This window comes from Biomphalaria glabrata, chromosome 12 (genome assembly GCF_947242115.1).
Source record: "Biomphalaria glabrata chromosome 12, xgBioGlab47.1, whole genome shotgun sequence".
NCBI classification, from domain to species: Eukaryota; Metazoa; Mollusca; class Gastropoda; family Planorbidae; genus Biomphalaria; species Biomphalaria glabrata.
The window spans coordinates 32,838,520-32,865,729 of record NC_074722.1 but is presented as its reverse complement, the minus strand read 5'-3'; the positions used below and the strand labels follow the sequence as shown (position 1 = coordinate 32,865,729).

Sequence of the window (27,210 nt, the reverse complement as noted above, 5' to 3'; positions counted from 1 at the left end):
TACTCCCTCTCTCTCTCTCCCCCCCCTTCCCCCCCCCCCCCCCCCCACCATTCTGTATTGTTTAAAAAAAAATTTGTAATATCCAAGATGTTCTTAACATACGAAGACACATTTACAATCTTATCCTGTTTGAATCCAAGAGTGCATTAAATACAAAATCTGTTTCAGTGTTATGAAATTCAACACTTATCAAAAGGTCAGGAAAATGTGATGTTCCCATGGAAAATATTTATTTGGTCTGTGGTTTAAAAACAATTCAACGATACAATTCATTATAGGAATACGAAACAATTTGGTTTAAGGTAAAAGAAATGAATGGGATCGTAGACTGGGGAAAGGGGAATAAGAAATCTCTGATGAATGATTTTTTTTTGTCTGGTTTGAATTCAGTCTCTTGTATAGACATTTGTAGGGTTGGGTCATTTTTACAATTTAACTACTATCCATCATTAAATAACTTGCCATTATAAAGGAACAATCACAGTCAATTCTTCTAAGCATTATCTTATATTTGTATTTGGTTAGTAAAACAATAATTCCCTTTCAATTTTCATAACAAACACACAGCTTTGCCAAGAATTTATGTTTGTGTATATAAAGTTTGTAGTTTTTAAATGCCCATTTTTCAAAATGCAATATATGTAATAACAATGTCTTCACCTATTTGATTACTTACAAAGCTAGTTTTAATTTAGAATCTGCACTCATGTATGTGGATTGCAACCTCACAATAATATTTAAAAACATTTTTTTTTTTTATTTAAAATTTTATTTGATAACTCAATCTGAATAATTGTCCATTACCTCTGACTTTCTAGTCTCATTGCTGAGACTAACTAGAAGAGAAAACATCGAAGAAAAAAAAAACCAACAAAAAACAAAGATTATCTAAGGGAAACAAATCTGCCCTTACAACTATATCCACCAATAATGTAGTGTTTTATTCCCTTATTCAATATGCAACAAAATAATTAATGACCAATTATTGACTAATTAGTTAATTTTTGTATTGATTCATGTTTTGTTAGGCACACTAAATAACTGTTTAAAGTATCAACCTGATTGGAGAACAGCGGTAACAATTATTTAAGGGATCAAACCTTAGAAATTGAGTGATATCTGTGAACACTGAAAGATTAATTTCCCTTGTTGGGATCAAACAATATAATTAACTACCAGTTAACCAGACTAATTTTTTTTATTTTTTTATTTTTTTTTATTCATTCATGCCTTGTCTATGCCTATGAATATTTGTTGCAATGTTTCAGCTGGATCTAAGAATGGGTACCACACAGAGATAGTGATTTGATATAAGCTTTATCAAAATAATAGTGAATTCTTAGAAACAAAAATAACATGACCATTAACCTCTGACCCAACCCACAATATTGTCTCTGTGACACCTGCTTGTGTAAGGTTTTCTTGGACATCATGTTATCAAAGTAATACATGAAATAGTCTGTTTTGATGCCAACACTTCAGGCATGTCCATGTGAAATAATGAAGCTAGATTTGTAGTCAAACTACATTCAACAAAACAAATAGTTCCAACTGAAGATACTTGCTCAAACTTAGGTTACATAATTAGATACAAGAAGTTCTTTTCTTTTTTTAACAGCTTTGGAGGATTGGAAAGGATATTGAATATTTATACAATTTTGTATACATAATTCAATCACAGTTAAAATATTATTTATTGATATTTACAAAATTAAAATAACGAAATTAATGGATAATGGAATACAATCAAAAGCTACTCAATAACTGAGACATAATAAAAACATATTTGAAATCATTTAAACTCATAACTAACTTATCAATAACATATCAGTAACAAAACAAAATAAATAAAGCGTATTGTGTGTGTACTGAGCACAATCCACGTTAAGACTTCGAAACCAAATATGTTAACTTTGAAGCTTGAGTTCTCATTCACTGAATCTGTGAATCACATTGTCATCTGAAAGGTACACACATAAATTGCGTTGATTATTAACTTTGTAGATGGAAAGTTTATATCATCGAGAAGGTGTCTTTTAAGCAATTTTTTAAAAATAAGCATCAATAAGAGGAATTTTTTGAAGGGTGAGGTTTTGTATCATTGTTTGCTTAAATGATTTGAACATGGACTTCCGGTAGAATTGCGTCATCTACACACACACACACACACATTTCAACCAACATTACTGAATCATCTCGTTCTAGCAACTAGCCGATTTGTGCCTTGAAGTGAGACCAATCGTTGTAACTCGTTGCCACGTCAAATGTCTGTACAACCCGGGCAACGATCTAAACTGCCCACAGGTTGTGACGTTGCAGGTCAGGGTTGAGGCTTTCCATAACGGATGGTCTCGGTTGAAGCGTAGCACATACATTGACATATGAATCAATAATGAGAAATGTCAACATCAGATACTCCAAAACGTGCGGGCATCAAGAAAGTGTTGTATTGAACGAATGAAGATAATCCAACAGGACAATAATTTGCACTGCATTCAGATGATGCTTCACACCTTGCAGTGGATCGTATGATACATTCGCATGTGTCACCTCCTCACTTATGGTAAAAAAAAAAAGAAGCGGAAACAGCGATCAGGGAAACAGCAGACGTGTTTCCAAATAGAAAAAAAAAATTCTCACCTATTTGTGTAGTGTCAGACTCGTCTTTCAAGCTATTTGTGGTCGCTTTGGGAGTAGTGGTTGTGGCTGCTGTGGTAGTTGGCCTCTTAGTGGTTATCACGGTACGGTCATTTAAAGCTTGAATAGGCCTATAGTCGTTGACCAGTGGCAAATGTCTTTCATTGTATAGGCTTCTGAAGATGTTCAGCTGATCAGATTGAAATCAAAACCTTTATTGACATAGACACTAATATTGACATAGACACTAATATGAGCGTTGATATGGACATACACATTGATAAAGACATTTTTAAAAGGAAAAAAAAACCTAGATGCTTTTACTGTAAGGAAACTTGAATAACTTAAGTTGCCAGTGAGAAAAGATTTATACAATAGGGTGGACTACTCGTGAAAGTTTGGTTCATTTATCTTATATAATGCAGACGTTACTTCAAAAAAGAGGTCATTGGTTTTCCTGGCTAGCTCAGGGACTTAAGGATCTCATTTAATCCTTTTGACTGTAATGGGTACTTGGAGACTTTTTGAGATGATAGTTCTGGACCCACATCATCACCATCGAAGGGAAATTTTCAGGGCCAGATTTACCACCGAGCAAGGCCTAAACTTTAAAAAGAACCATTCCACGTTTAAAAAATATAAATTTTAAACAGAATAGGAACTCATAAAAAATAAGGAAAGCGAGATTAAATTTACAAGTACTAACTTTCTTAATTCACAAATGTGGTATTATTAATATTATTAAGAGCATTTATATCACAGCTTGAAGGGGGTAAGGAGTCAGTAAGGACTTCCGCAGATATCCTGCACAGGACCTCCAATTACTAAAGTACGGCATTGTTAGTTTGCACATATTTTATTGCCATGTAACAATGAGTGTACATAAACCCAGAAGTAACTTAAGCCATTCGGTTTTCTTTTTTTTAATTTTCTGCAATGTTTGTAAAATATTTAATATGTTTCGGATGTTCCTTCAGAGTTGAAGATAATTTACTTCCTAGTCCAAACCTCCCGCAAGAAGACGGGGGATGGGAGCGGGCAGGGTTTGAGCCCGGGACCATCGAGAAGTCCAAACGACAGTCCAAGGGCAAACCGTACGACCAAGCAGCCGTCCTAAATTGCATGCAAATTATTTAGTAACATGCGTGTGGAATTAAAAATATATTGAAACCATTATCATCTATGTCCCATTGGCATTTCATTAACCATTATACAAAATTTATTTTAGCATTAAAAGTTCTCTCGCTTACCTGGTACTCAGATATTGGAATGTGTTCAGTGGCAATTGACCAGATAACTGTTTCATAACAGGGGGGCGTGGTCAGGCTTCCGAAGTAACGGTAGTAGTCCAGTTTGTCTATGTTGTCTGGGAGTATGTCCATCAAGGGGAACAACGCTATCTCAGTTTCATTATCTGGAGCAAAACAAAACTAATTAAACTAATTACTTCCCTTACATTGCAGATGGAGGTTGTGAGGTACGTTGAAGGAACAAAATGTCCCAGGCTCTAAGCAAGCGGTTGTAAACCTTTTATGCTCGGCGACCCCTTTTTACAATCCCCCACTCTGCCGCGACCCCCCCCCCCCACACACACACATACAGCGAAAGAAGAATAGACAACAACAATCCATATTTTCGATGGTCTTAGGCGACCCCTGGCAATTTGTCAATCGACCCCCAAGGGGGTCGCGATCCACAGGTTGAGAACCCCTGCTCTAAGCTATCGACAGTTCAGTTCAATATTTAATAAAGTCCTGACCGTAGAAAAGATAATGTTCCGATTGTATGGACATTTCTATCTATTGGCCTCCTTCAGTCGTAGAACGACTATTGTTCATCTCAGGGCACACTTCCTCGTGTGGCTGTGGAGCTCTATTTTGGAGAGACACTCCCGTCCACAAACAGCGCAGGTTAAGGTGGCTTTTGCTTCGGTGGTAGAGGAGTTGGCCATCTAGAGCTATGTCTTCCCAATGGTCAGTATTGATGTTCACTGATTTGAGGTCATGTTTTATTACATCAATGTAACGGAGGTGGGGGCGACCAGTTTTTCTTGTGCCAGTCTCGAGTTGTCCATAGAGGATGACTTTCGGGATGCGCTCGTCCTCCATCCGGCGAACATGTCCAAGCCAGCGCAAACGGCGTTGTCTGAGGGCTGTAAAGATGCTGGGACATTTCTACAACTAAAGTAAAAAGTAAAGTTTCCCTTTCAGACCTTGCAATCTATAGGGCAGATGATGTTAAGGTCATCCGTTTCTATGGCTAACGGTTAACAAGCAGGGTGTTATGTGGCTAGCACAACGACCAACCGCCTTTACTTTCCCCAACTAAAGTCAGGTACCCATTAGAGTTGAGTGGACTCAGGGGCGCCCTAAAAATCCCGAAATTCAAAATCCCAGTCTTCACCTAGATTCGAACCCAGGACCCCAGGTTCGGAAGCCGAGCGCTTAATCACTCAGCCACCGCGCTCCCCTTTCTACAACTGCGTATATTTAATTAACACTTTAAAAGTCTTTAAAATATGGTGGAGACACGCACGGCCATTGAGGAAGAAAATGGAGGGGATCCGAAGGAGATGCTCGGCCTTCGGTCTCGCCTCTGGTCTTGATAGTCTTGGGACTCGAGCCGTAGGAAACAGGAATGTGATCTATTTACTTGTTGAAACTCTCGCAGACTCTCTCTCTCTCTCTCTCTCTTTCGCCTGTGGTGTATTTGTGTGTTTTGGCCCTGTGATGTCAGGGTGTTCTTGTTCTGTGGTGAGTGTTTTGTCCCTGTGATGTAACGGTGTTCTTGTCCTGTTGTGTGTGTTGCTCTTTGCACTAGCTGTGTGTTTTAGCCCCTTTTTGTGCTTGTGTTTTAACAATGGGATGTGTGTGTATAAGTCCTGTGATATGTGCGTGTTTTCAGTTCTAGCGTATGTGTGTGTATTCTAAAGTTGTGATGTGTGTGGTTGTATGTTTCGATGCCTAGAAAAAAAAACGTATCAAATAAAGGTTAAAAGATAATTGGTGAGATGGTCCAAACCACTTCACTGCATATTTGTTTTTAGTTGCATGTAGAAATATATCAATATATCAATAAGTAATTATGTAAGAATAATCTGACCAGAAAGAAAGAAACTGACAGAGTGCTTATATTAACTCTTTCTCTCCTAACTGACGATGCCAATATAGAATAGACTCCATTTAACCAAATTGATTTTCGTATTTATAAACTTTAATTTGTGTTCTGTAAATAGAACATGGAGGCGCGGTGGCTGAGCGGTGAAGCGCTTGACTCACGAACCGAAGGTCCCGGGTTCGAATCCCGGTGAAGACTGGGATTTTCATTTCGGGATCTTTGGGCGCCTCTGAGTCCAGCCAGCTCTAATGGGTACCTGACATTAGTTGGGGAAAAGTAAAGGCGGTTGGTCGTTGTGCTGGCCACATGACACCCTCGTTAACCGTAGGCCACCTTTACATCATCTGCCCTATAGACCACAAGGTCTGAAAGGGGAACTTTACTTTACTTTACTAAATAGAACATGCTATCTCCTATAAAAATACCAAATAAAACACTTCCTGATTAACAAACCAAAAAGTATAAAAGTTTAATCAGAACAGGATGGTCAAATACAAATGAGCAAAATGAATGTTACTATCGGAACGAGGAAAATAATTACGGAGAGAAAGAGTTAATGAATAATTATATAAGGAAATACATAAATTGATTAAGACATCGCTACAGAAGACTAAAAAAAGAAAACTCACCTTGTTGTGGAGCTGCGAACAAAGAAAAATCTTTTATTATTTTTTTGTATATTAAAAAGACGTCTTTTTATGCTCTATGTATTCAAGATTCCTGGTTCTATGACATATAAGATACATCCATTACTAGTTTTGTATATTATATAATTAATCATTTTCTTTTAGCTTTTTTGTTAACAATTCCTACCTAAAGACAATAATACAGCAATCTTCTCTATACCTTAATTGTTTTAACATGACTGTGAGATTTTATATGCTGAATAAAGAAGTACTTAAAAATTATTTTTTTTTAGGAAACGTACCAACAGTCCTGATGAGGTCAAAGTGTTCTAAGAGTGTGTCCAGCTTCGTGTTGTTGTATGGTGACACCTGTGGTCAAAATAAACACGTGATAATAATGATAGTCATATCCGATTTCGGTCTCATCTTCTGCAGGGGCACTTGGTACAAAGCGAATTTCGAAATGCGTATATAGGATCTAAAGCAGTGGTTCCCAAACTTTTTTGTCTCGTAGACCCCTTGCGATGTTTTCTGGTTTTCGGTAGACCCCCTGCTTGACTTTGAAATTTTTGCAAATTCATCAATTTTTTTTAAAACCAATTTCTAACTGTAGCGAGTTGATGATTGAAAAAGTAATTTCAAGCTGCGTAGTAAGTTATAAAGATCTTTTTTTTTTGAATTAATTAAATTAACATTTTAAACCCATTACAATAACAATTAATATGTAGTACTGGAATCACCAAACACACTGGAAATGTTTTTTTTCTTCAGTTTTATCATTCGTTGCAATGGATATTATATTTCATATTACAATCTTTTGTTCCATGAAGTAGTCCTTCAAAAATTAAATATTAATTAATGTACCTTATGTATCATTGTAGAGGTTTTTGCAAAGAGTTTATCGTGTATTTCCTGATCTTTTACGTGTGACTCAAATATTGGGTCCCTGGAACTATTTTCATTAACAAGAGAAGGGGCGAGGGCGAGTAACTGGCGTCTAAACCAGTAAGCAGGAAGGGCTCATTAGTCTTAGCTTGCTACCCACCTAGCAGTAGGAAAACTACATTCAAACCTTTGCTGCCGTACAACTATACCCAAACATGGGAAAGGTTTAAAGGTTTCGTGCGTTAACTAGGAAAAATATGGAGCCAGCGACCTTTAGTCAGTTTATAACACACAGCGCTACGCCTTGTCAGAGCCTGAGGCGCGTTGATCCCAAACTGTTTGCCAAGAATTACATAAGAAACTTTTAATTTTATAACTCATGTCACCGATATGCCTTTGAACTGTAGTGTCGTTTAAAGAAATTCTTTTAGTAATATCAGATGTAGGTTTGTATAAAACAGTTTTTAAAACCACAGCGGCTGGCAATATCAATGTTTTACCTAAAGTTTTTTCTGTATTTTTCTATAGTAAAGTAAAGTTCCCCTTTCAGACCTTGTGGTCTATAGGACAGATGATGTAAAGATCATCTGTTTCTGTGGCCTACGGTTAACGAGGGTGTCATGTGGCCAGCACAACGACCATCCGCCTTTACTTTTCCTCAACTAATGCCAGGTACCTATTAGAGCTGGGTGGACCCAGAGGTGCCCAAAAATCCCGAAATTAAAAATCCCAGTCTTAACCGGGATGCGAACCCGGTATCCCCGGTACGGAAGCCAGGCGCTTTACCGCTCATCCACTGCGCCTCCATTTTGCTATAAGTAAAGAGATATTGTCCGACGCTCACAAACCAACATCTTCTCTATATGATGTCGATGAGAGATTTTGTGGGTCTATTCTGAACTATATCTTTGAGTGTTTCAAAGTTTTTCAAATCTATATCGTTTTTGTTATGGTTGCATTGTCTTGGGTGATCCTCCAGCGTAACTGGTTCTATATCGTCACACAAATGCACAGGGCAACAAGGAAGGATTTAATCCAAATTTAAATAATCAACTCTGCACAATCTACATTTCTTTTTTGTTAAACATTAGTTACATGTAGACAAAATTAAGCTATTAAAATAAGTATTGCAATTTAATACAATAATTTTTCATTTGAATAGCAGCATAAATATTTAAAGGATTAAATTAACTAGAAGGTAAAAATCATATATTAGTGTATGAAAGAATTACATTAATGGGATGTAAAAATTAAGGTCACGACCTGCTTAAATGAAATCTATTATCGTAGACCCCCGTGGACATCTCATAGACCCCCAATTTATTTTTTCACTTTCGTAGACCCCTTGGAAGTCTTCGTAGACCCCTGGGGGTCTATATAGACCACTTTGGGAATCACTGCTAAAGGGTAGATGATGTTAAGCCATCTGTTTCTTTGGCCAACGGTTAACGAGTAAGGTTGCAGCACAACAACTAACCGCTTTTACTTTCCTAAACTAAAGTCAGGTAGTGTATGAAAGAATTACATTAATGGGATGTAAAAATTAAGGTCACGACCTGCTTAAATGAAATCTATTATCGTAGACCCCCGTGGACATCTCATAGACCCCCAATTTATTTTTTCACTTTCGTAGACCCCTTGGAAGTCTTCGTAGACCCCTGGGGGTCTATATAGACCACTTTGGGAATCACTGCTAAAGGGTAGATGATGTTAAGCCATCTGTTTCTATGGCCAACGGTTAACGAGCAGGGTGTCATGTGGCCAGCACAACGACCAACCGCCTTAACTTTCCCCATTAGAGTTGGGTGGACTCAGGAGCGCCCTAAAAATCCCAAAATTCAAAATCCCAGTCTTCACCGAGATTCGAACCCAGGACCTCAGGATCGGAAGCCAAGCGCTTTACCACTAAGCCACCGCGCCCCTTATTAAAGTCAGGTACCCATAAGAATTGAGTGCACTCAGGGGTGCCCTAAAAATCACCGAAATTCGAACCTGGCGCTAATTAGGCACATCAAGATTATTTTCGTAAGGAAAAAAATTTACTGCTGTATGCACCTTGCACCCTCACGGGGTCAACAACCGACATTTCCTTTAAATGATATGTCGACAAACATATTTTGCCCTTTCCCCATTTATCTTAGACCGCACCAATACCTCTTCCCAACTCGCATTTCATTCCTTTTATCCCAAGATAGACAACAACAGCTATGAACAGATAAGTTAAACTAAAAGCCCATTATGTGTTCATTGTTTGTCTTTTCGTTAATTAGTAACTGGCGAAGCCCCCGTGGCCCAAACGTCCTTTGATTTGTTTTTGTTTTTCTCTAGTTCAGCAGGGTGTCCGATACGTATGTTTGTTGTATGTTCTATATTATTATGTAAGAAATGTAGAATCTACTTGTCCAAAGATTCTTACCGGATTTGGTCACCATCCATCTATCTTAACAACGAAGCTTGTTAGTGGGAAAAGTTCCTTGTTTTACAAAGCGTTTTTCGAGACTGAGAGTCTGGACATATTTACACTTATCCAGAGGCAAAGAGAAATATCTTAAGGCAAGTATCTTTTGATGAGTTTTTTATAGAGATCTCATGAAAGTGATTTATTTACAGAAATATATCGAGTATCGATAAAGATTGGTTTATAAGAATCTATTGAAAAAAAAAAGCTCTATTGACAGTGTCCTTTCGTCATAGACCAATGAAGTCTTTTGATAAAAGGAATTAACCATAATCTCATAATCTCTTTAATGAATTCCATTGACTGACATTTTTTATTTTAATTGATTTTAATGATTTAACTGTATAGAATTTAGCCCTTGTTATGTAGAGAGAGAGTAGTCCTTAAGGGACTGCAGGCAAACTATTATTGATAGAGATCGATTGACACGGATCGGGGTTAGATAGAGATCTCTTGATTTGGATCTATTTAAAGAGATTTAATGACATAGATAGGTTGAGAGAGATTTATCTGCAGATATCTATTGAAAGATTTATTTTAAAAGTTTGTTGATAGAATTCTATCTGAACCACAGAGGATTGTAACCTTGTGATTTTTTAACCGTTTTTTTTTCTAATGGTCCTAATTATTTTCATGACGTATTTTTGGCCTAGCTAGGAACCATATCCTGTAATAATTATTCATCTCTCGGATTTATTTAAAGCAAGCATAACTTAAGGGAGGTTTACAAAGTGGAGCATACAAAAGTGTAATAAATACAGCATACATAGCTTTGACGAAGCATAACTTGCAGACGTGTAATAAAAAGAAAACACAATAATACCTGAAAGAAAAAACCCAGAACTGCCAGACCGAACGGGTGAGACATGGCTACCTTGACATCAGCGAGATGGGCCTGATGGTGGACCAGATGCAGCTGGAACAAAGAGAAAGTTGTCAGTGACATCATTTAAACAAATCTATTTAATGAGAAACTACAAGTCTGTTGAAAAACTGAAAAACAATTTTATATAGTAGATATAATTCTATAATTTATTGAACCTTGCAGAAGGCATATGTGTATATGCATGTGGCGATCCTGAATCCATTGGTGAAATGAAGCAGAAAACATTAAGTATTAAAAAGTTTTGAAGCAAGTTATGATGGAGTTTGTTTAATGACTATGTTTAATAATAAGGCATCTATTCTTTGCTCATCATTATCCAAACCTTTCCCAAACCCATCAAACAAACGAATAGAAGATTTTCTTCATAGGCGTATAACTATTAAAAACTAACCATTTCGTGGACAAGTGTAAGAAAAAAAAAAAGAATTAAAGTAATTAAGATGAGTGCCATCAAGTCAAGATATTATTTTGATTAATTGTATGTTAGCTAAAAGCATTTTGGTTACTTTATTGTGTATATCTATGTCTTCAAAAAGCCTTGTTAAGGAGGGCATACGAGAAATGACCCCGGAAGCGCTATAAATATAAACACCAAGCGCTATTTTCCCCTCACACAGGCATAGAGGAAAGTAGCTGGCTGCAGATGTTCTCTGAAAGAGACAGTTGGAAAGCCTTCACGAAGGCCGTTGGACGAACATTTGAGACCCCCCCCCACCCCAAAAAAAAAATCTAATGTAGAGGTCAGGCGCAGAAAACGTCAAAAAAAAAACAACTTAAATAGACCCATCGCCGGACAATGTCTTGGTCTGCATCAGATGAGGGAAAATATGCAAGTCGCAACTGGGTTTGCGTAAGCATGTACGTATCCTTAATTTTTGGAATAGAAAACATTACCTATTATTCATTGATATCTATATCTTCTAAGGCTTCACATTTATTTTTTAAATTAATTATTAGATTAATTAGAATAATGTATCAGTAAGTAAGATTACTGAAACTCTTCATTATAGTGTAAAACGATAGGTAGTTACCTCCATGGGGAAGTGTTTCCCATCTAGAAGATGTTCCGATCCCCTGGAGTCCTGGGCCCCCCAGTGGAAGTGGTATTGCACTAATTTGTACTCGTCGGGCAGACTTCCTCCACGTAGTATAATTGGTGTGCCAGAATATTCCACTTCCACTAACAGCAAAGACATAAGGCAAGAAACAAATCTTTAGTATAGACTTAGTGACCTGACATATATACATTTAGCACATAAAAACGAAACTACCCGTTTGTTGGTCAGAATGTAAGGAGTATTTATCTCTCCATCTTTTAGACCTTGTCATGTAGCAGTGGATGTTAATATCATCTGTATTTTTGGTTAACTAGCAGGGTGTCATATGGCCAGCACAACGACCAACCGCTTTCCCCAACTTAAGTCAGGAATCCATTACTGTTGAGTGGATTCAGGGGACCCTGAACTTTTAAAAATTAAAAATCCCAATCTTCACCGAGATTTGAACCCATGACAGTAGGTTCGGAACCCAAGCGTTAAACCATTCAGCCACGGCGAGCCACGGCCTGAGTGTTTTGCATTGAAATACCAGAAGTTAACATCTTCAGTTTCCTTTCGGATCGGTCCTAAAAAGAATTAAATTCTTTCTAGAAACATTTCTGCATAAAATTGATGAGGTCAGTTACACTTGATAAACCATTAGTAAAAAATTTTTTGTTCCGGGAACTCCCTTAAATTTGCAATGTAGACATTAGGCCAATTAAAAAAAAAAATTAATAAGCTCCCATCCCGTGATCATTCTTTTTTCTTTTCTACTCAGTCTATTTGACATGTTTCTGATAGATCTGATAGAGTGATTCTAAGGAGCTATTTGACATGGTATTGATGCTCATTATTGAAAACTAGTAATTTTAATGTGTACCTTGAGTGGTGGGCTGTTATCAATATGCTCGGAATATATGTGGATTGCTCTTGCCCTTTGGCATTCATTTTGATTTGTCTTTCTGATTTAAAAACCTGTGGCCATTTTACGTCTCTAGACGAACTCATGAAATTACACAGTATGTATGACCAATCCTTGAAACTTATTATTGTTATTAATAAATGTATTTGTTTTTATACAAAATTATAAATTTAGAAATTATAAATTTAGAAATTATAAATTTAGAAATTATAAATTTAGAAATTATAAATTTAGAAATGTAAAGCTTCCAAATGTCACAAGTTTGCTTTTGCAATAGATGGGCTTTTATTATGTCCCTTGGAGGAAATTTATTATATTTTCCTGTTGTAAACTAATTAATAATGTTAATTTCTTAATGTCACATAACAAAAAGCAGCCGCTGCATTAAGTTTTATTTTAGATTGTATTTCTGCTGCGCAAGATCATGGTAATATGTTGTCACGGAATGGAACCGTGCACGGCCATTTAAAACAACAAATTATTAATGATTTCATTGGTTGAATATTTACATCACAAGGTCATGGCGACATATTAATTCCAGACCATAAAAGGAGCGGTGGAGAAGTTCAACGCGCTCGAAAGGAGATTGGTTGTTTCTTAAATGCGTGAAGAGGTAGATGGTCACCAGTTTTTAAAGGACGGATATATTTAGTAGAGAGCTAGAACGACGACAGTAAATTTGTTTTAATTAACTTCTATTGAACAGTGTGAATATTGTTAAAGTGATTCCTAGTTCCAGAATCAAAGCTTTGTATTTACTGTTAAAGGATCTCAGTATTTTAATGTATAGTTTGAATTTGTATCTCCGGCATCACGCTATTGAGTGTTCATTAAGTGTTTAAAAAATGTATAACATCAGAAACGCATTGTCTCATCAACACAATCTCATCGTAACATGAAAACATCATTCTCATCTGGCACCTAAACATATATCATCACAATTAAATATCAAATAGTAATACTATTAAACCTTCTTGTTCCTTTCTTCATAAGCCCGAAGTAGCCCCAAAACATCTAACGCATCATAGAACCATAAAAACCTTCTTTGTACAAGGTATTCAATAGATCATTACGACATCACTCAATCTCTGCAGTAGTAATGCTAAACCCACGCGTAGAAGTAGTCTTCTCCTTTGAAGGAAAGTAATTTATATTTATAAATGACATTAGTTTTGTTTTGTTATCACAGAGAAATAAGTTATCGTTGACAATTAAACATAAAAATTAATTAACAGAGACTTCAAGCTAATAGGAGTAGATATTAATAGCCATCATTGTATTTACGTCACATCCTCTCAAGTACTTTACCCAAAGACATCCACAACAAGTGATGACGTAATATAAATATATACGCACGTGTTTCACGTATCATCTCTTTATCTTCTTTTGCAAAAGATTTACCAAGACGACAAGTGAAGGCTCTGAGTTGTCGTATTACCTGTGTGACCTCCCTTGTTGGTCAAGGTTAAATTGACGCCCACGGTACTGGCGTAGTCTGAGAAATTGAAATAACGTAGGTTTGGGTTGTAGAGGGCGCCGGCAGGTATGTTGATGGGGGACTGCATTTTCCCGCCACAGTCTGTGTATTTTATAAACCAATTATCTGGACCTAGAAAAAAAAAACAACATAATACTACTAACTGGGAATATATTTGACGGTTTAGAAAGAAAGGAAATGGCTTTTTAGAAACACAAACACATGCAACAAACAAACACAAACATTAACTCACACAGTTACACACACACTCGGTCCTAAATTTACTGGTAAATTCGGACACCAAAAAGCAAAGATTTATGTATAAGAAAAAATGTGGGATTATGATGTTGTCTTAGAGTCCACCATTCACCCTCAGATTTCATGCCGTCGTTTGGAGGAAAGGATGCTGTGCTGGCCACACGATGTACTCTTTAGAAACATTACTTCTAGAATGTGACCAGCGGAAGATGTACTTAATTTAGTTTAGTACTTGCAAGCTTATTCTTTGCATAACACTTGGGAAAGAAAATCGAGGTTCTTATAAAAAAGTACAACAGAAACAAGTGTTAATGAAACGCCCGTATGGGATAAAAGCCACACGAGGTGCTGCATGATTGGAAACCTCTGAGATGTTCAACTCAAGATATCGTTATCTTGTTATCGAACATTTCCAATATGGAAATGAGAAAGAGGAAACGCGAGTGTCACGCATTTAATGTTATGCACGGAATTCGAACATAACATCGGGACTTAATGATACGTGAATGTAAAAAAAAAAAAATAAAGAAAAAATTTCCCATTCAGACCATGTGATGTATAGGGCAGATGAGGTAATGGTTCATCTATTTCTGTGGCCCATAGTTAAAGAGGGTGTCATGTGGCCAGAACAACGACCAACCTCCTTTACTTTACCCTAACTAATGTCATGTACCCATTCGAGCTGGGTGGACTCAGAGGCGCCCAAAGATCCCGAAATTGAAAATCCAATTCTTCACCAAGATTCGAACCCGGGACTCCGGTTTGGAAGCCAAGCGCTTTTCCCCTCAGCCAACGTGCCTCCTGTTTTTTTTTTTTAAACGACTGTAAATATTTATCATTGTTATGTCCCCTCTCTTTTGTAGCCCATGCAGATGGCATTTAAAACCAACACAATTATATTAGTTAGACATACCTCCATATGTTCCTTTGTCATAGTTCCACGCTGAAAACAAAAGGAACAATTGTTGAGTTTGAGTTTGACATGAGCGCCTACAATAAACAAACAGTGCATGCACTTCATATCAAACTGCAAATATAAATGAAAACATTTTTACATTGTTGTCGCGTTTATTGCTCAGCATGCGTCTCTCACAGCACGCATAAAAAGAAAAAGAAATCCACGCAGAGACGAACTCACGCTGCACACCTGGTCACAAAACATCTGTTTTCATACACCACCTACGTAGTAAAAGCAGTGGCGTAGCTAGGGTGGGGGAGGAGGGGGGAGAATTTCAAAATCCCCCTGGGCCCTACTTGAGTGTTTTTTTTACACTAAATATTAAATAATACGCAAAATGCAGGGGCCCCCAAAGGAGTTAAGCCTCCTGAGCCCCCAAATGATGGAAAATTCCTAGCTACGCCCCTGAGTAAAAGCCGCCAGATGTTAGAAAGAATGCAACAATTATATTAACTTAAAAACATATTTTTATTTTACAAATGTACAAAGCGTATATCAACTCCCTTTGTCTGTCTGTCTGTCTCGTACACATTTTGTACACCTTATTTTATCTTATCTTACATATTACAGACGTTACTTCTAAAAAAGAAGATAATTACGTCCTACGAATTTCATGTGTCAATCTAGCCAAGCATGTTAATTAATGACTTGAACTCTGCTAAGTCGTTGGTTTTCCTGGCTGATGCAGGCAACCCATTCCATTTTCATCCACGTTGAAACTTTGCACGATTATTTATAATCACAAACAAAACGCGAATGTATCGAAAAATTGACCCATCATTTTATCAAATGGTCGTAATTCATTTGTTTTATATAGCGTCAGTACAAGCTAAGGGAAGATAATCATTAGGTTGTTGCCTAAAAATTTGAAACTAACTATAGATAACTTTAAAGCGTTCTATTTTCAAAAGCACTTTCTTAGCTGAGTGGCTCGTACATTCTACGTCTATCAATGAGGCTTCAGCCCACGATATTTATACGAGCAACTAACTATCTTTTAAATTTGCTTGTCCAACTACGCTCCCCTCCCCATCCCCCCCCCTCCCCCAACAACTGGTCCACACAAGTGTGTGGATGATAGCCCATTGACATAGTTAAAAGTTAAAAGCATGAAATTGCACTAAACAAATACAAATAAGTAAAATTCATTCCAACCGTAAACATTAAATATTGTTATTCTAGATCTATTAAAAATTAATTGCACTAAATAATTAGTAGGCCTACTATTCCACTTCATATAAGCTTTATTTTGAAAACAGGTAATACAGAAAGCTAGTTAAACACTGTAGGTTATAAACAAAATACTCGAAAATAGAAAGAAACAGTGGTGCAGCATGCTCCATAACTATGAACAACCACAATCCTGCCTCCCTCCACAAGCAACCACAATCCTGCCTTTCTCTCTCTCTCTCTCTCTCTTCACACATTCTTTCTCTCTTTCTCTACTCTCTCTCCCGAATTCAATCTCTCACTTTTACTCCCTCCATTTTATTATCTTTTCCTTTCTCTTTTTCTCTCTTTTTTTCTCTCTCACTCACTCTTTTTCTTCTATTCTCACTCTTTCTCTTTGTAACGCACTCGCGCCTTTTCTCCCCTCTCTCTTTCATTATCTTTTCTCTTCTTTTTTCTCTCTCTCTCACTCTTTCTCTCCCTTTCTCCCTCTTTTTCTGTCTTGCGTTCTCCCTCCTTTTGTCCTCCCTCTCTTATCTTCTCTTATACTCTTTCTCTCTCTCTCTCTCACACAAAACTTAGGTCCCACATTTTGTTGTTAGTATAACTTTGCACAAGTGCAACTTAAAGTCTGTCTAGCCTTTGTCTATAATAGACATAATTTCCCCCTTGAATAGGACATTATGTGTATTTTCATGCACTAATTACACACTTGTCGCATCTGCTTCCACTGTTGATATACCGACACTGATAAATATTGCAACAGTCAGGCTATATGTGCTGCGAGGTGACACCGCCATCTTGACTGGCCTGAAAGATAAAGAAAAAGTAATCTGAAAAAAATAGAAATAGAATAATTCCTACTTTATGCTTGAATAGTAGAGTAAACTTGAGTCTTACCTTTGCAAAGGGAAGGTCATGTGCAAAGGGAATATTACTGATAATCAGAAACAAGAAAAATACATTATAATTTTTACAAAGTTTATATCAACTCAGTATGTTTGTCTGGTAAAAAGTTTGTGGAGGATTCGAGCTACCAGTCGCCTCAGCGTGGCGCCTCCGTGGAAACGTCTTGTAGTGGAACTAGATAGGCTAAGTACGAGTAGCGAACCAGGCCCTTGCTGGACTCCCTGGGTGAGCTTTTTTTTTTTTGTTATCTCACTCGGGGTAGGGATGGAACAAATAGCCCGCACACCAGTCCAACAAGTCTGCCACACTGTTCAACGTAGGGGGCCGGCATCAGTTAGCCTTAGCCGTTAAGCTGGAGGGGCGGTCCTTACACGGAATAGTGGCGGTCACAGTATAGGAACATGAGACAAGCTCCCCCATGGTTAGCGCTGCTCTCGGTCAATTATAGCGAGTGGGGCCCAGGAACGGGGACGGTGCGCTGTGTACGTGGTACGGCCCACTCTAGCCCAATCATTATGGCCGTCAATGCTGAGAGCTCTCAGCCCATGTCCAGGCCTGGTCGTTTGATAAAAGCTTTTCTAACGACCAACGGGATAATGGCGCCTTTGGTGCCAATTCCCTACTGCACTACATTGAAGGTAAAACGTTTGTGCACGTTATTTCTCCGACACCCGACAACACAAGAATCAATAAAAAAAAAAAAAAGAATTAACCAATTAGTTTTTTAACTATAGATATTTAATCATTTTGTTTGGTGTCTCGAACAAGGGAAAGAAATTGTACTTGACTGAAGTGGTGGTATAAGCTGAATTGGTCCCCTTTATAGGTCGCTGCTTTAAAGTAAGTCTGAAACAAACACTACATAACACCCAATTGTATGCGCCAGCAGGCAGCAGTCGTGTTTTTTCGTCTCTCGTTTTGGAAGATTTTTGTGTTTCTATTTTCTAGAGCTAAGTGATCTTTCTTATACCATTAGATTTGTGTAGATGTCGTCTATAGATTGGTGTATTTAGTTCGATAGATTTAAGTCACGTTAATTAAATTTAATTAGTTTTTGTATTCATTTACTATCCTTTAGTTTAACAAGCATCTATATAAACAGTAACAGAGTGATACTCATAGCCCGAGGGATTGATGTGCTTGGTAAAATCGTGTACCGTGGCCACTACATAGCAGTCGCAGCGCAAACCTGTGTGTCATCAGTCCTAGTGTGTCAAATCACCGTACTGGAGTCATGGACGCTAATCTATTACGTCGCATAGGACGCACATGTGTGTTACTCAAATCACGACTAGACAGCGAGGTTTTCCGAAATATTCGTCGACTTGGCATCGGGCGTAAACTGCCGACAGTTCGTGGGTCTAGGGCTGGGCGTCTTATTCGCCTATGGTATAACCCCGGGGTCGGCAACCTGCGGCTCGCGAGCCACATGCGGCTCTTTGGATGTGAAGCTGCGGCTCTTTCGTTCCATACGTAAATATTATTTATTTCATCGAATTTTTTTTTTCAAAAAGTTCTGAATCGTTTAACGAGGATTAGGCACTGATTCTATCTTCAGCCACTTGTACTCGCTTTTCACCACACCCCTTCCCCATTACACGCGTCGTCACTGTAATCAGTCCGTCGGAAGCTCTTGAATGACGCCGTCGTCTGATGCTTCTATGTACGCTTTAATTCGCTTTTGGCTGTGACGTATAGTTTATTGTTTCAGGTAAATGAGTTAGAAGCGAATTATCTTCTCAAAGTTAGAAGCAATCTATAAGTAATGCTGATCTGGGTTGGATACCAGTACGTACCACTAGAAATTGCACAAAAAAGGCAAACCATTTACGTATGGTATGTCAAAGATTGCTTTATACGTGCATCTGGAAAATATTTTCATGATTTCGAAAAAAAAAACTTCAACAAAATCAAAGCTAAAACAGTATAAGATAGAATAGCTAAAATGTCTTTAAATGTAACATATTTGCAGGTGGAAGATATTCAATATTCTTCTGTCTTGTCACTTGCTATAGTTGAATTGGCAACATAAAAGACAGGATAAGTTGACGCTTTTGTCATGTATGTCTTCCCAAGCTCCAAAAGAAGAACTTGGATTGCTACCGCTCTGGAGACAAACTAGAGGGGATGATAGAGCGTATGCCGAGCAAAAATACCTTGAAGACATTAAAATCGTTTAAATAACAACTGATTGAGCCAGACAGGAAAAAATAAAGGAGCAATTACGATTCTTCGAAGCAAAATAAATTGCGAAATTCTTACGTTTCACTGAATAATACACCAAGAAGCGCTTTTTGACCAAACGATTCAGGCCGAAATAGTTGAGGTCATAAGTTTGGTAATCAAGATTGTTAATAGCATCTTGTCAAAAGCACTTAACCATCGTCAGTTTAAAGAATTCTTAAGCGAAATGGAAACTCCGTATTACGATCTCCTTCACAATAAAGTGTGAGATGGCTTTCCAAAGGTGTTGAAACGTTTTGGTTTGTGCTTGAATGAATTAAATACATTCCTCAATAAAACAAGATATTTATCACCCTGAATTAGAGAACAGCAAAAGGTTGCAAAAATGTTAACTTTACATAACAGCGAAATTAAATGAGCTGAATGTTAAACCACAAAGAAATGGAAACCCAGCCGATGTTTGGGTAGAAGATTTGGCTTCTTTTAAAAAAAATATTATTGCAGAAAGGCGGTAAGTTACTTTTTTATTAAATGTCTAAAGAAATATCGCGATAAGATCAGTGCAACTGTTGACACGAATTACTTCAGCATAGTTACAAAAAATAAAAAATTCAAAGATGAATTTGTTGACAGTTTTCTATGACAGTTATAAAGAATTACAAACTAACACAATCATTTTAGCATTACTAGTAAATCAACATATATAGTAACGAAATCCACATTGATCCATTTGAAATTGATAATTGATTTCTAGAAATGCCATTGAGTGAAAGTAAAACTTTGTGGAGTTGAAAATTTAAAGAGTTGAAAAGCAAGTTGGAAGAGTTGAAAGTCCAGAAATGCATGTACGTAACGCAACAAGTGGACATCTTTAAAAAAATGCCTCGAGTTGATTCGGCGCAAGGAATAATCTTCCAGTCTGCAACATTGAGGTGAAGATGTTGGCATTTCGAGTGCTTTATTCTGATCTACATATTCGTCCAAGCAAGCTTTCTCTTGCATGATATAATTAAAAGTAAGAAGTCAACAAACAAATGAAAATTTAGAGTCGTGTTTGAAACTAAAAACAACATGTTATGAGCCAAATGTACGCAAAATTTCTAAAACCAAAGCTATCGCTCCCATTGAATTGTTTGCTTAATTGTTTGTTATTGAAGTACAAGTTAGTGTTGCTAATAAATGTTTAACTGCTGTATTGGCTACCAACATAAACAAAGCAATTATCTAATAATGCCATATATATATATATTATCTACTTTTGCTGTGAAAACAATACTTAGGCCTATATATGAATAAATAAATATTTTGTCTAATGAAAAGATTCTTTTTTTTTTCATTAAAAAAAAATAGTAATGTGAGTACTACGTATGGTTGGAAAGAAAAAAAAAAACGTTGTGGCTCTTTAAAATGTAAAAAAATTTGTAAATTGTAATTTTTGGCTCTTCCGACTCAAAAGGTTGCCGACCCCTGGTATAACCTACCTCAATTCAACTCAACAGATACATGTCACACAGTTTCCAGGACTCTTAACTGTGTTGTTAACCCCACCCCTACCCCTGTCATTTCTTCTACGACAGAGTTCAGCAGTTCCCTACTAAACTGTTTTATTAACCACCCCACCCCTATTGCTCCTCACTCAACAGAGGTCAGATGTCCCCATCATAAACCTATAATTCGGGATATTACTCCTCCGGTGTCTTCAAAATGTGCTACGCCTCTGGTGACTATATCCTCCAGTCTGCTTAAAATAATGCACCTCAACGCCCAGTCATGCAGTAACAAAGCTCTTGAGCTGGCAGACACCATCACTGATGATAGCTACGACATCGTTTTCCTTAGTGAGACATGGTTTAAAGAAGTTGGTGATGAGCCAAGAACCACTGAGCTAACGCCACCAGGCTTTCTTTTAAAGAGTCTACCTCGAAAAACAGGCAGCGGAGGGGGCTTAGCAATACTGTACAGAGATAGTCTAGCCAAGTATGTAACAATAAGACCTGACAGCTCACCGTACACCACCTTTGAGATGTGCGAGTTTCGCCTTTCCCACCACAGTAGAACACTGACTTTTATTTTCCTGTACCGCCCACCACCAAGCAAGAGAAATAAATTGACAACAAAAGTTTTCATCGAAGAATTTCAAGACCTCCTTGACAGTCACATATCAACAAAAGATCTATTTGTCATAGGCGATGTGAACTTGCATTTTGACAGTGAAAATGAGACATACGCGATGTCGCTGAAAAATGCGCTAAAGGATCGCAACTTAGACCAACTGATAAATGTTCCGACACACGTCAAAGGCCATACTCTTGACTGGATTGTTACAAATGCAAGTGAGCTTGTAGCCAAACTCAATGTCTCAGACCGCGGCTTGTCAGATCATTTTCTCGTAAACTTTGAAATGCGCCTATCAAAAGCAAAAAGGCCAAAGAAAAACGTGACTTCCCGTAAACTTAAAGCCATAGATATTGCCTCCTTCAAAATGGACGTGACCTCTTTGCTGTTGCAACAGAGCAACACAGACGTTCTCAGCAATTACAATTCTTGCTTGAAAAAGTTGCTGGACAGCCATGCACCTCTTGTCACTCGTACAGTCTCAGTTAGGCCATCTGCACCCTGGTTGACGGAAGACATAAAGACTGCCAAACTTATTCGCCGACGTGCCGAACGTACATTTCAAAAGACAGGTCTGACGATACATCGACAAATATACATACGAGAAAAAAACAAGGTTAACCGTATGATTAGAGACGCAAAAGCTAGTCATATTCGACAAAAAATCGAAAATTCTGATTCTTCAAAGGAGCTATTCAGGATCACCGCTGAAATGTTAGGGGGAGCAAATAACGAACGTTTGCCGTCATCTATCCCAGTATCTGAACTTCCTGATTCCTTCAATAGATTCTTCATTGGGAAGATTGAGCAGATTAGAAATGACATGCCATCCCTCTCATCACAGCTTGACCACTCTCCAATTTTTCAAAATACTCCTTTTTGCGAGTTTCAGCGTGTATCTGAAGATTATGTCAAAAGTACTATTTTGAAGATGCCAAATAAGTCATGTGACCTTGATCCCATTCCAACCTCCTTGCTCCTTGAATGTTTAGATGAGCTTGTACCTACAATTACCAACATTGTGAACTCTTCACTGACTTCAGGCATTGTACCACAGCAATTTAAGCATGCACTTGTCAGGCCCTTATTAAAGAAATCTAGTCTTGACCCGGAATGTCTAAAAAACTATCGCCCGGTTTCAAATCTTCCCTTCCTGTCAAAGCTTCTGGAGCGCATCGTGTTAGTGCAAATTCTTTCTCATCTTGAACAGTACTGTCTCTTGGAAGAATTTCAATCTGCATATAGGAAGTGCCGTAGCACAGAGACAGCAGTGGTCAGGGTACTAAACGACTTACTTCACAATTCCGACAAAGGCCACATATCAATTCTTTCTATGCTGGACTTGTCCGCAGCCTTTGATACGCTAGACCATGAAATTATGATGGCCAGATTCTCTGCAACTTTTGGTTTAGCAGGAGTCGTCCTAAAGTGGCTTGGATCCTACCTGACGGAACGCACCCAAAGTGTCGTTGTTAGCGGGACGGAATCAACAAGCTTACTTTTGAAGTACGGAGTACCCCAAGGATCAGTTCTAGGCCCAGTACTGTTCACTATGTACACATATCCACTCAGCGGTGTCATACGGCCAACCGGCATCTTGTACCATTTCTTTGCCGATGACTCACAGTTATACGATTCATCAGTACCCTCAGAGGTGTCGCATCTGGCAGAGAAAATCAGTGGTACCGTTGCAAGGGTGAGCGATTGGATGGTTGAAAATAAACTCAAGATGAACGAAGACAAGACAGAAATAATTAAGATTGGCACTAGGAACAATGTCTCAAAAGTTGAAAGCACAGATTCTCTCTTTATCACGAACTGCCATGTTCCTTTTGTCCATGTAGTGCGGAATCTTGGAGTTTTCTTCGACTCAACACTATCTTTCGACCCCCACATAAATCAGCTCTGCAAAGGTCTTTATCTGCAGCTGCGCAGATTAGGCCAGATCCGACCATATTTAACAATGGAGTCAACAAAAACGCTAGCTGTGGCATTCATACTCTCCCGCCTTGACTACTGCAACGCCGTGCTAGCAGGTATACCTGATGACAAAATAGCCAAGCTGCAACGTATACAGAACAACGCCGCTCGAATAGTCCTTAAAAAAACTAGACAAGATTCTGCTACTACGCTCTTGCGCACGCTCCATTGGCTTCCCGTGAAAGCGAGAATCGATTACAAGGTCGCCACACTTTGTCATCAGTGTATATATAACAATGAGATGCCCTTGTACCTTAGCGAACTGATTACTCCATATGTCCCCCAGAGAACCCTGCGCTCAATGGACTCAACGCTTTTAGTAGTGCCACGTTTCTCCCTCAAAAGCTACGGTCTGCGTGCTTTTTCAGTTCACGGACCAAAGGTTTGGAACTCACTCCCCATTGATCTCAGACAGACAACATGCTATACCACTTTTAAGAAGAACATTAAGACCTACTTGTTTAAAACTTTTTTAGATTAACTGTTATTCTAGCAATTGTGTTTATGTTTGTAATGTTGTTACAGCGCCTTGAGCCTACATTTTGTTTGTTAACAGCGCTTTATAAATAAAATTATTATTATTATTATTAACTATACAATCTTTTATAATCATAAGCATCTCACTAGCAGAGTGGTTAGTAAGTCGGCTTGAGGAGGCGTGAGCCAAGGGTTGGAATTCAGGTTGTTCCCTTCCTTTTTTTATGCTTTTAAAAAATGATTTAAAATTCATCTAGACATCCCTTTCATTCCCCTCCCCACCTACTCCTTCAGGTATTTCCCACTGACAATATAGCTGATAGGATCATAGCATACTGATTAAGCTAAAAGCATGAAATAATATTAGTTCCCCTGAGTAATCTTTACGTCATTTCAGTACAACCTGTTGTCACGCAGCACAATTTCATGTACAGAATTTCAGCTCGATAAGATTATACAAAAGTCTATTTTTGTATTAATTTTTTTTTCAAATATTTTTTTTGTAAATAACAGATGCGTAGGTAATAGCAAGAAGCGAAACAAGTTTTCAAGTAAGTCAAACCGTTTGATCGTCTTATGAGCTGAGGCGAAGGCTCTTCGAGCTCAAAGTTTGAAAAAAAAAAAAACTGTTTGGACGCCAAACAGTAAAAAAAAAAAAAAAACCTGTGAGAACACAGTTCTGTTTGAGAGAGACCCGAGTCAATGTCTATGTAAAGCATTGCTGTTTCCGATGCATTTGGCCCCCAACGCATGGGCTAGACACGGCCGAGGGCCGAGGACACCGGGAGCCTCCGCCTTTTTCCTTCATTGTACCAAGCTAACCGTGGGGGACTCGCCATTTAATGTAACGGTCCCTTGAGGAACAGCGCATGGATTGGTGACAGGTTTGTGGGGGACTTTTTTGCAACCCCGCCCGTGCAAGAGGTGGACTCTCGTCTACCCGTGGGCATCCCCACGGGAGTTATGTTTCGCCATTCATTTAGCCTAGCTACCCCCTCAAGTAACCGTTTCCACCCGGGTGCCACGATGAGGCAGAACAGCGTACCCGGGAGTAAGTCAGACCTACTTCTCTAAGGGTACCATACTAGTACGTTTGAACTGTTGAACAAATTAAATATTTTAAAAAGATGTCATTTTAAAAAAAACTTGTTTATTTTGAGTGATATGGTTTCAATTATTTTGAATTCGTGCTGCTTTTCCAAAAGGTTCTGCTCGAGCCGTAATTTGAACCTGAGCCTCCATGATGGAAGCCAACATGTCTTACGATGTTTAGCCAATGAATAAATCAAGTATTTATACAATTTTACAGCAACACTAGATTTTATGAGGGAATTCGTGGGGGGGGGGGGGGGGGGAAGTGGACGTAAGCTTGCAACTAGAACTAGCGCACCAAAAATTACTAGACTTTCTATATGAATATTTTCATGTATATAAAAAAAAAATTACTAAAATGAAATAAAAAAACATAAACGTTATGAATGTATGGTTGCATAATATAAAATTATTTCCACGCATTATTTATTTGTGTGTGTGTGTGTGTGTCAATTGTAAGCAAAATTTGAAGAGATCGAGGCCTCACCGAAATTCCAACCCATGATTCCCGTTTCGGAAGTCGGCCACTTGATCATTAGGTCACTTTTTGTTTAGTGCACTTACAAGGGCCAGCCTCCTTTTCATGCTGTGACTTCAGAGCTTAAATATAAGTCAAGATTGGAACTAGGCTACTAAATGAACAAATAACTTCATCTCCTTATTAAGTTATGTATTAAGGTCAGCCTCTTATTATTATACTCCAGGAGTAGTCGACCTTTTGACGTTTAGTAATATGAAACAGATTTATGCTATGATTAAAATTAAGTTATTAAATGGAGAGATAACATTATATCCCAAGGTATGGGAGAAGTCTCTATTGCTTATAACTGTCTTGCTGGTTTTCTAACAAGTCTTGTCCTCGTATAAGGAGAGATAAGAAAAAAACAACACTTCTTTAAAAAAAAAAAGTTCATATTATTAAGCGTTATTCTAAAAATTAATTTGGATCAGTCATGTAATTAAATGTGTAATAGATCTAGGCTAACAATAATAAATATGTGCGTTTACAAATATTTTTACAAAATTTTTTTTTTGTTTAGCGCAAGTTCATGCTTTAAGCTTTTTCAATGCCTAATGATCATCTCCCTTGTTTGGAAAAAGTGGGGGACGGGGAGAGAAAGAAAGCGGTATCTGGGTGAAGGTTGCCGTGATCGCTGTTTCAAATACTATTTATAAAAAACAAAGTTGTACGACTTGAGTTCGAACCCAAGGGCTCAAGCCTCCTCAAGCCAACGCACGAACCGCTGTGCCAGCGAAGTGCTTATGAAAAAAAACCCTTTTATTAGCTTCAAACTTTTAAGCGAGGAACTAATTCTCTACACAAAGTGTAAAGGTGACTAATTCATCTTATAACACTGCATATGTCAAGTACAATTTCTATCCCTTGTTTGGTACCAAACGCGATTCTTGTTCAAAATTTTAACTTGACCCGAGAATGGGCGTAGGAGAAATAACGTGTACACATTTTTTACTAGACAGACAGAAACAGTGAGTTGATGCAAGCTTTATAAAAAGCTCTGTTACTTTATTAAAAAAAAATGAAAACATTTTTAAAACTAGTTTTACACTTTTTTCAAAATATAGCAACATTATCTTGCTTAGTTGTTTGTTTTTTTAAAAATGTTTTTGAATATAAAGTAATAATTGCAAGATATGTTATAGACTTACCTCCCAGCTGACATATAGGTTTCACTGGCTCAATAAGGATTATCGTGGCCAATAAATTACCTCATCAAAATCAGATGTTCTCGTGCACTGTGTCTGCGAGTGTTGTGTGGTATAATCTTGGGTGAGAAGGTGGATGTTTAATATATAATAGCAATGGAGTCTAGGGGAATGAGAAAAAAATAAGGATAAAAGAAATAACCCAGATTCTAGGTATTTTAGAACCCAAAATTTAAATCAGAAAGTAAAAAAAAAAAGGTTCAAGAGAAAGTGAAAGAAGCGTTTGAAGAGAGAGAGACAGATAGAGAGAGAGGGAGAGAGAGAGAGATAGAGAGAGAGAGAGATAGAGAGAGA

At 37.8% G+C, this 27,210-nt stretch overlaps 1 protein-coding gene across 1 annotated transcript; it reads right to left on the bottom strand.

Moving 5' to 3' along the window:
- Positions 1 to 65: 65 nt before the first annotated feature.
- LOC106062933 (carbonic anhydrase 2-like) lies at positions 66 to 26,971 on the bottom strand. The gene is made up of 12 exons (XM_056005320.1): positions 26,860 to 26,971; positions 17,147 to 17,244; positions 15,220 to 15,249; positions 14,010 to 14,180; positions 11,641 to 11,789; positions 10,547 to 10,639; positions 6,683 to 6,749; positions 6,366 to 6,395; positions 6,148 to 6,194; positions 3,888 to 4,067; positions 2,641 to 2,827; positions 66 to 1,960 (listed from the first exon to the last, which is right to left on the bottom strand). The coding sequence occupies exons 1-12, from the start codon at positions 26,871 to 26,873 to the stop codon at positions 1,929 to 1,931; spliced, it is 1,098 nt and encodes a 365-aa protein (XP_055861295.1). The 5' UTR covers positions 26,874 to 26,971; the 3' UTR covers positions 66 to 1,928.
- Positions 26,972 to 27,210: the final 239 nt, after the last annotated feature.